General features: G+C 42.0%; 1 protein-coding gene across 1 annotated transcript in view; it reads left to right on the forward strand.

The window, feature by feature from the left end:
- Window positions 1-13,700, forward strand: part of AJUBA (ajuba LIM protein) — a 591,811-nt gene that overhangs the window by 507,163 nt on the left and 70,948 nt on the right. The window contains exons 4-5 of the mRNA XM_044058647.1: window positions 6,962-7,024; window positions 10,671-10,801. Of these exons, the coding sequence (XP_043914582.1) occupies window positions 6,962-7,024; window positions 10,671-10,801 (194 nt within the window). The remainder of the gene's footprint in view (window positions 1-6,961; window positions 7,025-10,670; window positions 10,802-13,700) is intronic.

A 13,700-nucleotide genomic window follows, 5' to 3' on the forward strand; every position in this document is an offset into this window, starting at 1 on the left:
AGGAAGGTAATAGCCAAGTCATTCTAATTAATTCTGATATACAGCAATATGTATTAAGCAGTTAAGGTTTACCGGGTTATAAGGTTTAACACACTGTAGCCATTAACATTGGTCATAGTAGGCAGGCAGTCACACTGTGGGAAATAGTGATGTTCATCGTGTTTCACTATTGCAGTCATTACACTTGGGTTATCCTGCTGGCAGGCTACCCGCTGTCGGCCAGAGTTCCAAAGTCTAGGTCTGGCGTCTGTTGTTGTCACCTCTTCCCTGACATCAGTGTGCCAGGGGTATAAAAGATACAACCTACGCCATTTTCTTCAGTCTTTCTTGCCGCGCGGTGCCAGAAGCAAAAGCAGTTCGCAAGTGCCAGTCGGCTGACTCCTGAGATTTTTGAAATCGAGTTTCAGAACCGAAGTCTTCAATAAAGCTAAGTACCCCATTGGGGAAACATTTTCTTGCTCCAGACCGATGTCAGTAAATGTTAACAATTGTATTTCTTGTGGGAAGCAAGTACCTCATAAGGACATTCACTCTTACTGTATTCCTTGCCTAGGCCCTGACCACAACGTTACTAGTTGTCGGTTTTGTGCTAGATTTAACAAACGCACTATTAAGCGTCGGTTTGATTTTGCTTTACATTACTTTGGCCGAAGGTTTAACTACATAATGCCGTTGGAACAGCTGACGACCGGAATTCATAAAAAACGCAAAGACAAAGTAAAGGACAGGCATCCGAGGTCCAAAACCGATGACGAAGCCTCTTTTAGGCCAGCCGGTTCTCAGTGAGGCACTTTTGCAGCCCCTGACACCCGCTACCTCAGAGCCACAGGCCGTATCTGACTCCCACGTGGAGACACCTAGGCCTGTGGAAACTCAAGGTGTTGGGCCTGCAGAAACTATTCCCTCAGATGGGTCTGGAGCCGCTGAGCAGGCATCGGCTTCTGAGGGTGTTTTCAGACCTTCACAGCTTACTATCAAGTCCACTGCAGCAGCCAAGGCAAAGTCAAAATCACCATTAAAGACAAGGAAACAAGTACAGCATTCTCCAGAACAGTCATCCATGCCAAAGAAACAGATGCTTAAAATGGCCGAAGACCTAATTACTTTGATCAGGGGGTTCCCATCCCCCTCCTGATAAAAGGCCTAGGCAAGACACTGACTATGATTCCTCTGACCAGGTTTCTATTTCCTCTGATTCCTCTTCAAATCAGGGATATTCTCTCCCTCCCTATGAGGACTCTGATGCAGAAGAATCTATACCTTCAGCCTGTCCGCTTGAGGATTATTCTTTTGGGGAAACCCTGCACACCATGAGTGAGCATTTCCATTGGGAGAGCCAGGATTACTCAGAATCCAAGAAAAGGTTCAGAGATTTTCTTTTATTGCCTCAACACCGGCCCCTGGCTATCCCCCCTGTGCTTGATATTGTTGATGATGTTTTCTCTGAATCCAGTCTGTCTCCTGATTCTTTACCCCCTGCACCAGTCAAGCCAGACAGGTACTACAGGGTCCCTGGCTCCCATAAATTTTTTACAAAAACCCTGCTGCGGACCCAGAAACAATTTCTCAGGGTCCCAAAGGGGTTAAGGCTTCCACTGCTAAAAACCCTGTCCCCTCTGATAGGGATTCCAGAGCTCTGGACAGATGGGGGAAAAAGGTTTATACTTCTGCTACTTTAGCTGTAAGGGCTTTAAACTGCCAGTTTCACATGCTTAAATATCAACGGTACCTCATGTCTTTGTTAAAACAGAAAATGCTTACAAACTCAGAAAGTCCTGACAGTAAGGAAATGCAGGATTTATTGCATGCAGCTGAACAAGTGGGAAAGCATACTCTGCAATGTGGTTTTGATTCATTACAGGCTTCTTGTAGAGCCGCAGTTACAGGCTCTGTCATTCGAAGGCATGCTTGGTTGAAAGAACAAAGTTTACCTGAACATGTTAAAGTAAAATTATTGGATGCTCCACTACAGCATGATACTTTGGTGTTAAGGCAGAAGATGTGTTAAAGAAAATGGAGGATAAAGCAAAATCAATGCAGACAGTAAAGGATTTCTTACAGGTTCAGCCACCTAGGTTTAGCAGAAACTGGTCTTCAAAAAATTGGTCATGTCCGGTGTCAGACAGGCCACAAAGAGGCAGATACAGACGCCCAAGAGGCAGATCTCAGCCCCAAGGCTCCCACAGACCAAAACAATGGGGTGCTTCAGCCCCCAAAGGAGAAGACATCACAACTTTATAGGAAACAGTCCCAATGACTTCCCTCTACAAATGCCAAGCACTTACCTTTTGGCAGCACCCCTAGGGGGAAAGCTAGCACTTTTCTCACAAAATTGACACATAATCACTCAGGACAAATGGGTACTGAATATTGTTTCTCAGGGTTACAGGTTCCACTTTCACACCCTTCCAAAATCAAAAGGTATGCCGGACCTGCCACAAAACCAGTGGGCAGAGGCACAAAAACAAATTGCTGCTCTCATGGACATGGGAGCTATTCAACGAGTACCACAGCAAGAACAGGGACAAGGATTTTACTCAAGACTTTTCCTAGTACCCAGAAAGGACAAAGCCTGGAGACCAGTACTGGACTTGTCATTCCTAAATACTTTCCTGGATGTTCCAAAATTCAAAATGTTAACACTGCAGCAACTTCTACCCATGCTGGGCAAGAAGGCTTGGCTAGTTACTTTGGACCTCAAGGAGGCATACCTGCATGTCCCAATCAGACAATCTTGCAGAAGATACCTCAGATTCATAGCTGGCTCAATGCATTACCAATTCTCTGCACTGCCCTTTGGCTTATCTGCTGCGCCCAGGGTCTTCACAAAATGCCTGGCACCAGTAATTGCATTTTGCAGACAAAGAGGAATTCAAATATATCCCTACTTGGACGACTGCCTTATTCAAGCAGAGAGCAAGGACATTCTTCTAAAACATCTAGCGTTTGTAAAAAGATTACTAATTTGCCTAGGGTACACAGTAAACGAAAATAAATCAAAACTAGTGCCCTCTCAAGAGATAATATTCCTGGGTGCAAGCTTAAATACAACTGCCCAGATGGCTTATCTCATGCCAGACAAGCAAAGGCAACTGACTCATTACTTTCAAATGATGGCAACAAAGACCCAGCTCCCTGCAAGAAAAATTCTGCAGGCCCTGGGCTTCATGGTGTCCTGCATTCTACTAATTACATATGCAAGACTGCATATGAGGAAACTACAATGGTATCTAAAAAGTGTTTGAACTCAACATTGCCACAGCCTGGAAACAATAATAACTTTAATTCCCTGCCTACAACAGGAGTTTCGATGGTGGTCCCGGGCCTGTCACCAGAACAAGGGATAGCCTTTCACCTTACCCACAGCCAGGCAGACAATAATAACGGATGCATCTGATTATGCCTGGCGGGCACATATGGCAGGAAAATGTATTCAGGGCACGTGGCCCAGGGAACAAATGCATCTTCACATCAATCAAAAAGAGATGCTAGCTGTACAGAATGTCTTGACAGCTTTCAAGGACCTACTATCCAGGACAACTGTTAATAAAGACGGACAATACCACAGTTATGTGGTACATAAACAAGCAAGGGGGCACACATTCCTACCCCCTCTGCTGGCAAGCCATGACTTTGTGGAACACAGCACTGACCTATCAAGTACATCTGCAGGCACAATTCCTGCCAGGAATGAAAAATACACTGGCAGACGAACTAAGCAGAAATCTCATGGATCCTCACGAATGGAAACTAAATCCACAGGTCTTCAGCATGATAACAAGGAAATGGGGACACCCAGACATAGATCTTTTTGCCTCCTCTCACAACTGCCAACTACAGAAATTCTGCACAAGAACTTATCACTCACAAGCATGGAAAGTGGATGCTCTATCATTCAGCTGGAAAACCCTGACAGTTTATGCCTTCCCTCCACTGCCTCTTCTTCCCAAGGTGCTCCTAAAAGTCAGACAAGAGAGGCCAAAAATGATCCTGATTGCCCCAGACTGGCCACGCCAGCACTGGTACCCAATCCTAAAGAGCTTGTCTCAAGGCCCAGCCTGGCCTTTACCTCAAATTCCTCATCTTCTGACTCAACAAAACAATCAGATTCTGCACAGTCAACTCAGAACCTTAAATCTGGCTGCATGGCAGATAATATAGCCACTCAGACCACACCTTTCTCTAAAGCTGTTATGGATGTCATTTTAGAAGCCAAGGTGCCCAGCACTAGGAAATCTTATGCAGAAAAATGGAAGAGATTCTGTGCTTGGAACCAGGCACAAGGGCTCGAATCACTTGTTACAAATATACCTCAGATTTTACAATACCTAACTGAGATGCTGGACAAAGGCCTATCCTTCTCATCTATTAAGATCCATGCCTCTGCCATTTCAGCTCATTACAATACGGAACCTCCTATTTTTTCACATCCACTACTAAGACAGTACCTCAGAGGGGCAAAAAACATAAGACCCCCCCCCAAGGAGAGCACCAGTACCTACTTGGGATCTCAATTTTGTTTTAGAAAAGCTCACACTGCCTCCTTTTGAACCAGCCAGCACAGCTGATATAAAATTCTTATCATGGAAAATTGCTCTGCTCCGAGCAATAACTTCAGCAAGAAAAGTCTCAGAGTTACAGGCATTAATGGCATTGGAACCTTTCATCATTTTTCACCGGGACAGGGTCTCTCTAAGGACAAACCCAACATTCATGCCAAAGGTGGTTCCAATGTAGCTCTTAACCAAACCATTAATTTGCCAACTTTCTATCCAAATCCCCAGAGTAAAGGGGAGAGACTTCTGCACGCTTTGGATATACACAGACAACTATGATTCAAAACAAAAGCTTTCGGAAAAACTGAGCAACTGTTTGTAGCCTATGCTGCAGAATCACAAGGAAAGCCTATCTAAAAGCAGACAATTTCAAAATGGATAGGACACTGCATTCACTTCTGTTATGCACAACATAGCAAATCAGTACCTAAGGGCATTAGGCCACATTCTACCAGAGCAGCAGCCTTTCTCAGAGGAGTACCAACCAAAGACATTTTAGAAGCTGCAACCTGGAGTTCAGCGCACACTTTCACCAAGCACTACCACTTACCTCTCTACTCTAAATCCAGAGCAGGCTTTGCCACTGCAGTTCTGCAGGGCCTGGTAGCCTCTCCTAATCCTATTTAGGCCCAGCCACCCAACCTCAGCTTTGGGATTCAACCCAGGTGTAATGACTGCAACAGTGAAACACGATGAACTTAGTACAGTTGTATACCTACCATAAATGTAGATGTTCGAGTGTATTCACTGTTGCAGTCCAGGTTACCCACCCACCATCCCCCTTTTCATTGCTGGGACTTTTCTGTACTTCTCAACTCTATACAACCTATGTGGTGTATTTGCTTGTAGATGAAGGAAATGTTTATTTCAGTACATGCATGCTTTTTGGCATAATTTTTTTCAGCCTTCCTATCTGGGGGCACCTGACATCTGGGGCAAGAAAAACTGAAGAAAATGGCGTCGGTTGTATCTTTTATACCCCTGGTGCACTGATGTCAGGGAAGGGGCGACAACAACCGATGCCGGACCTAGACTTTGGAACTCTGGCCGACTGCGGGTAGCCTGCCAGCAGGATAACCCAAGTGTAATGACTACAACAGTGAATACACTCGAACATCTACATTTATGGTAGGTACACAACTATACTTTACTAGGCTTCGAAATCCAAATTCAGCAACAGGATTTTTCAGCTACAATATTACTCTGAGAGGTGCACATTTCCATAGCAGAAGGGATTAGTTTTCCTGCTAAATGTGTAAAGTAATCCCACTTATCCAGGGTTTAGATGGTTTCAGGATAAACAGGTCAGATAATAAACAAGCAATAGTGCACTCCAGACTGGATATTAACAGACTGCTCAGGAGTGTTGTGAGGCCTGATATCACAGAAAGAGGGCCTCACCAACCCTAGAAGGCCCCACCTTGGAGGGCATTACTGCACTTAGAAAATTGGTTATCCATTAAATTGTTTTATATATATATATATATATATATATATATATATATTTTTTTTTTTTTGTAGTCTGTACATGTTTTTATGTTTTTGAAGTAAAATCGTTTCTCAACCTAATGTTTAAAAGATAGCCTAGGATATGCAACTGTTGTTGACGTATTTTATATCCAGAATATAAGCTATGTAAGTATTTAATGTCGATTCACTCGGTCAGGCAAACACACACACCCATCCGCCCAAAAGCACATGTGTACACACTTACACACACACACACACAGACGTCATCGTAACTGCTGCTGCAGTTACTTGTGTTAGTTTTATTTATTTTTTCCATGCTTGCTAACTACAGTTATTAGGGAGGGGAAGGGAAATATCAGGTCCTTGCAACTCCCATTGGTAATTCAGTTACTTCAAGTTTTTTTCATACTCGCTAAAAGTAGCTTTTTAAGAGGTGCACTTGGCTAGGAGCAGAGAAATGCCAGGTCTTTGTAACTGCTGTTACAGTTGCCTTCATTAGTTCAGTTTTATTCTTTTATTATTTCTTTTCTTCATGTTTGCTAATCACAGCATTTAGTGAGTGTAAGCAAAATGGTGGCCTTTTGTCCCCCCATCTTTGATTCACAGCAATTTGAAATACTGCTGTGAAGCCTCAGACTTCTTTTTGTGGGGCTGCCCTCATACTTTAATAGTTCAGTTCTACAGTAGTGTAGCATTTAATGTTCTACTCAGTTTCTAAAGCTAATTATCACAGAAAAACAGCTTTATATTTAAAACAAAGTTGTCTAAAGCAGTTAATGAAATCTTTTTCATTGTTTGTTGCAAAGCTATTCTGCTGAATGTCTACTGTTATCTGCCTGACTGCAAATCGCATATTACTGCTGCCACATATAGTAGATTAGGATGTATAGAATATTACCAACAAGTAGAGGCTCACTCTTTGTGCTTTACTATAGTTTTCAGGTTTCCAAGAAGCTGCCGAGAAGTGCTGTGTTTGTGGACATCTGATTCTTGAAAAGGTGAGGAAAAAAAACAAATCTGGAACAACCAAGGAAACGTCAAAAGCATATCTGAGTGTTTAGAGTATTGTGGTATTTGTTTTGTATTACTTGTGCAATGTCAGATGTCATCTGTAGTCATGACTGTCACATAAGAAAGACTGAGAGCCAACACAAAAATAATTGTTGCTTTTGAGGGCAGTATGAAAAATGCAAATTTTATTATAAACCGGAAAAACTGATGAAAGCCACCACAATTTTTCTTGACTCAAAAAACTGTTACACTTGTGAGCTAGTTGTGACAGTTATAGGTTAATGTTGTGTCTTTCGGCTTTTCATGGTTAGGGGTCGCCACAGCGGAACTCCGGTCCGCTAATGATTGGTAGTTGATTTTTACATGCCGAGTTACCAGCCCTGACGCACAACCTTCAATGAAGGTACGCCCATTCATGCATGTCTCCACGCAGAAGACGCTCTAGCTGAGAATTGAACCGGACAGCGTCTTACTGTGAGGCGACAACACAGCATAGGTTAATACACTTAAATAAACTTTATCTGGTGATACTGCTGAGGTTATAAACTGAAAAGTGATGGAGCTTTGCAGGAAAGTAGGAGCTGCTGTAGTCGTCTTAGAAATGTTGTCAGATCGTGTGCTAGAAGGACAAGAAAAATGGGAATTTAATCACTTTTGGAATGGCACTGTGAGTTGGGATGTGGAGTAGTAAATGGTTAGGGAATTCATGAGATATTCCAAAGCTCTAACACTGAAGACTGCCTTCATCTAAGTGGAAGTGGGGAAGCAGTCTTAAAACAAGAGTTCTTTTAACCCATGCTTGGGGACATGAGTACAGGAAAAGCAGCATTTGAAAGGATGTGGAGGAATCACAGGGAGGATAAGAAAACAGGAAGCAGTTAAGGTTTTAAGGAAGGAGCTGCCAAGTGGAGATTGATGCCCTTATTATACCAGAAACAAGTCAGTTGCATGCTGTATGTATAGATACAGCAGACCATTAACCTGAAGTGCACTGGAGCGAGGCTGTTGCACTAAGATACCCAATTTCAGACTATCTGAATGGAAGGGAGTGAGAGAGTCTGAGGAACTGAGGATGTGAGAGGTGGTGATGTACATTTGGGCTTGGAGTCAAATACACCAAGGAAGAGACCGAGGGTGGTGTTGAAAAGTAGGAAGTGCAGTCTTCTTAGGTGTTTCCTTAAAGCTGGAGAGGGGATAGGATTCCCTGATGCCTGGCTGTGGAATACAGCGTACCAAATACAGGAACTGAGGAGTCTGCAATGCATGGCTGTGGATTGCATGCCAGCCAAATGCAGAGGGGAATTGACTGTGAGAAGCAGAATATTGACAGAGAGGGGGAACTTTAATCTTCCAGAAGTGATATGATAGGTATCCACACATAATGTAAGGTGGTCGAAGAGCGATGGAGAACAGGGAGATGCTTCATCAGAAATCAGGACTTGAACAGAATATGGAGAACCCTCCCAGCAACGAGGATGAATATCCTTGACATATCTTGAACCCCTTAACAAGTGCAGGGGTAATGTGCAGAAGTGGGGTCATGCCCCAAAAGGCAACAGTCTGGGACTAGCAAAAGGAAGGGTGCTTTCGAATGTGAAAAGCAGTGAGAAATTGTTAATAAGGGTAATGTGATTTATAAATGTAATGCAAAAAGAGTGCAGTTCTGTGTATCTAAGTGAGAAAATTTCAGGGAAACTTTGCTTGGAGGTGTAACCATGAGGAGAACACAGCAAAACAAGAAGCAGGAGGGTCCTTTGTGATGCTGGATGCATGATTACAGGAGTGGTTTCAGAGAAGCCTAACTGATAAATTACAGCACAGGAAAGGTGGTAATGCTGTATCTGGAGTGCTGTTCCCAGCTCAGGCATCTATACAGGTAAAATAGGAGTAAGGCGGTAGAAAGTATGCAAAAGCAGTTTTATCAAAATAGTGAGGGGAATGGGCAGTGTAGCTGGGGATGTGGTAAACTTCAACAGTTTGGTATGTGTATGGTAGAAGAGAAAGAGGAGATAACGTGGACACATGGTATTTAAGAGTTATGGGAAACAGGAGGTAAAGAGAAAAGACCGAGATTAGAGAAGGGATGTGGGGTTACAGCAGTAAGAAGAGACAGTTCAGGAATAACTTAAAGAAGAACCATTTCCTAGAGCGAATGTTGTGGTGTCAAACAGCTTGGTAGTGCTTTACTGTGGTCCGTAAGTCAACGGAGAGATTTAAAAAAATGATGCCGGGAGGTAGACAGCTTGATATGGCAAATGTGGAGGAGGGTTACTCCCCCCCCAAGAAGGAAAACATGACCAGATTAGTTAATAATGAGTAGCCTGACAAATAAAAATGGGTCACTGATCTGGCTTCAACAAATGAATGTGAAGCAAAAAACTAGGCTTCATGAACTGAGCAATTCTATGCTACACATTGTTTGATCTTTTGGGCTACATGAACACTTCATCCAGAGCTTAACTACAGTAAAAAGCTACACTATGATCTGTGTTGGACCTAAAAACGGAGTTAGTTACCTCTCTTTTCTAATGTTTTTTGGCAGTAGAGAAATAAGCCATTTTAAAATATTGTATTTAATTAATTGTATTGTGTAAGTATTTGCCAGTTGAATGGCAGTGTATTATAAGTCAGTTTGTAGACCTTTTTTACTGCTGTGTAGCATTGACTGCATGCATCTTGCTTATATAAAATGCACCTTAAACTTGTTTCCTGTAGGGTGTTAAGGAGGTTTTCAGTTTAGCTTTTGCTCAGAATCTTGTGTTCACTGAAATAGATAGCTGTTCCATTAGTAATGCTAAAAGCATATGTTTATGTATTTGCACATACCGGAGCAGTGCTTCACAGATTGATTCTGACTAAATTATTTTTTTTTCTATCTTTTGTATTTTGCTCAGTTTTAATCGTAAAACATATAACTATACTGACTATATAAAGTAAGGCTTTCTCATGTGACAACACCAGTAAGTAGCTGGTAATGCTGCATGAAAACAAGTTTTAAATGAGCAAACAATTACTGTCCTTTGTCTATTACTTAATTTACAGTTTCTGGGAAAGAAAAACAGATGCTTTTTCTATCTAATCTGAGTTTACCAGCTTGGTGTCATTACTGATGAAATGTCTTCTCTAGGTGGTAGTTTGAAGAGATAGCTGCAGATGTGTTCCTGCCATTTTGCAAAATTTGAAATCACTGATTTATAGTTCATCAAAGCAAACTACTCAGACTGGTAGTTCACCGAAAATACCTGCAAGTTGTTTTTGTAGGGGTAGCTTCCCTGCACCCACCCCGTAGCCCTGGTGCCGAGCCGAAGAAAAGAGAGTAAACCATTCTTCTCTGTAAAAACAACTTGTAGCTATATTCAGCTGCTGAATTCACTCATTCATACAGGTTATGCAGTTTGTTTTGATGATCTGCAGTTCTGTTTTTTAAGATTCTGTCAAGTGCCGTGTTCCTACTGCAGTGTCTTAATTTGAGCATGCAAGGATTGCAGTTATGTGATAGTACGTTGTTGCATTTTAAAGAACCAGTTAAGTTCCATGTGCACATTCACAGTCTCTTACTATCTATAACTAAAGAGCAGAACAGGAAACAGTTCTTTCATTTTGCATAGCTTAAAACTAAAACGGTGTATTTAGATTTTGCAGGCACTGGGAAAACCATACCATCCTGGCTGCTTCCGATGTGTCGTGTGCAACAAGTGTCTTGATGGGATCCCATTTACTGTGGATATCTCAAATAAAGTCTACTGCGTCACTGACTACCACAAGTAAGAAGTCACTCTATTTTTAGTATTGGAAATGTTCAATGCATGAATACATATTTAATGCTCTGAGATAAAACTCGTGTTCCTCTGACTGTGTAAGTGTTGAACTGTTGAGGAGTTCTGACATCAAGAGCTAATTATTTGGTACCTCAAACTGATATAGTGGTTTGAATAAGGCATACCAGTTTTTAAGTCCTTCTTATAGTGTATTTATCGTATTAGTTCATTTTTGTTGTAGTTGATATTTTTAAATTATTTCAAAATGTTCATTCACGGTCTGTACATATGTCATGGCACTTGTTAGCTTAAGTACTGTGATTCATTTCCCCTCTGTCATTCGTATTCTGTATATGACATTTCTTAACAAAAACTTCACTTCTTTTTTTTTATTATTAAGAATGTGACCACAATAAATATTCTTTATCCTCTGTGATGTCAGTGAAGGAATAGTGTGAGGTTACGTTCATAAATTTTAATGAATGAGTCCCTACACAAACGTGGTGGTGCAACCGTTAAAGTCATGATGCATACCCTTGCTATCCCTGTGTTGAGGTGTCACAGGTTCAGAGCTCACCGAAAATCTCATAATAATAATAATATCATCATGGGAGAAATAGTGTTTTCAAAATTTCACTCAGAAACAAAGCATGGGCCGCCTACCAAAAAACAAAAGTCCCACTTGATCAACTAAGATTCAGACAGCTAAGGAATGACACCAAAAAAATCCATAACCTTAGACAAAAAGAACCACTACTACCATGTACTGCAAAAACACCAAAACAAACCTCAAAAGTTCTGGGCAGGAATAAACAAACTACTCCACCCAGGCCAAACCGCCACTCCACCCCCCTCAGCTTCCCAACAAAAATCCCCAGTAGACATTGCTAATAACTTCTAACAGCTTCTTCACAGAGGCTATCCAGTCTCTAGCGAGCCAACTCTCTCCCAATGGCTTTAATTCTAATGTAGCCACACCCAGTACCCAAACATACTTTACCTTCCAACTTGTTCCTACTCAACTTATTCATGCCCTACTTAAGAAACTAAGACCCACCACCCTGGCTGCCAACCTCCTCCCAGCAGACGATCTGCAAAAGGCTGCTGACACAATAGCATACCCCATCTCAATCTTGATCAACAGAGCTAAGTCTGAAGTTACTGTACCCACTATATGGAAAATCTCCCATGTCATACCTCTCCATAAAGGAGGCAGTTCCACTGAACTGTCAAAATTTAGACCCATAGCTATTCTGTCACCTCTAGCTAAAATTATGGAGAAGTGTGTACACATACAGCTCATGCACTACCTCACTCAGAACAAGCTGTTGTCCAACTTTCAGCATGGCTTTAAGCCACACCACAGTACTACTTCTGTCCTCCTCTCTTTCTCTAACGTCATTAACTACAACCACAATAATAGCAAACTATCCTCAGCACTCTTTCTAGATCTATCCAAGGCTTTTGACATGGTTGACCACAAAATGCATATAAATACCTTGAAGGCCTTCTCCTTAAACAACCATGCACACCAGTGGTTTCAATCCTACATGCAGTGCAGGCAACAGGCAGTCCTATGGCAGGACAAGCTATCATCTCACCTACCCATCACATTAGGAGTCCCCCAGGGCTCAATACTAGGACCTCTTCTTTTCTCCATCTTTATCAACGACCTTCATTCAGTCATCCCAGATGCTACCTGCATTCAGTATGTGGATGACTCCACCTTGATTTGTTCTGACACCTCACCAGCTACTTTATTCACATTAACCCAAAATACCTTCAATACACAGTGGAAAAATGGCTCTCCAATCAACATCTAATCCTAAACCCCAACAAAACTAAGTTGCTCCTCTTCTCCCCCACATGCAGGACCCCCCCTGCCATCCTTCAACATAACTGCTAACAGTGGCACTATCATCTCCCCAGAAGCCCAAACTAAACTTCTGGGTGTCACAGTTAATAACCTGAAGTTTTATGCGCATATCAATCAAACTATCAAAACCATTAATAAAAAAGCTTGGCTCGCTTTACAGAATCAAACCTTTCCTTACCCCACTTGCTAGAACTGCAATTGCCCGTTCCCATCTGCTATCAACTCTTCTCTACGCCTCACCTCTATTTTCCAACTTAAACAAAACAGATCTTAATAAACTATCATCCTGCTATAACCACATTACCAGATTTGCTACTGGCACAGCCTATCGGATGCACCACTGTCACAACCTAAATCGCCTAGGATGGCTTGAACTGCCAAGCCTACTACAGTTCAACCAGCTAATAGTGGCACATAAAGTCCTTTACCAACAAGAAAGTACACCTGCAGTAAAAAATATTATCAGCCCCTACACCAGCACCTGGCCACTGCGATCATCCACTAGACTCCTAGTTCAAATATACAAATCCAACTACTCAGCTGGGGGACTATCTGTTTGCCAACTCTGTTGGAAAAATATGGAACAGACACCCAGCTGACTTGACCCTAGAACCCTCACTAACTCAATTCAAAAACAAACTCAAGAAATACTTCAAAATTTATTGGTTATGTCCTTGCACTAACCCTGACTAGTGACCTCTCTATTTCTTAGGCGCTTTACCTTCAGCTACTTCTAACTTTTTTCTACCACTCCATTTCAGGAAGGGTCAGTTGTGTAACTGCTGCTCAGTGTGTCTTAAACCTGAATGTAATGTTATAGCAATAACCCACGCCTGGGTGTGGGTAATGCTGGATTTACCCACGGTTGGCGTGGTTTGGTCCCGAGGGCAAAGCCCGAGGAACCAAACAAAGACAACCGTGGGTAAATCCAGCATTACCCACACCCAGAAGTGGGTTATTGCTATTATACAATGACATTATTTAAGAAAAGAAATAATTACTTTTCTTAAATAATGGCGCTATAATGCC

The sequence above is a fragment of the Protopterus annectens genome, chromosome 16.part0, assembly GCF_019279795.1.
Source record: "Protopterus annectens isolate FY-2018-M chromosome 16.part0, PAN1.0, whole genome shotgun sequence".
Lineage (NCBI taxonomy): Eukaryota > Metazoa > Chordata > Ceratodontiformes > Protopteridae > Protopterus > Protopterus annectens.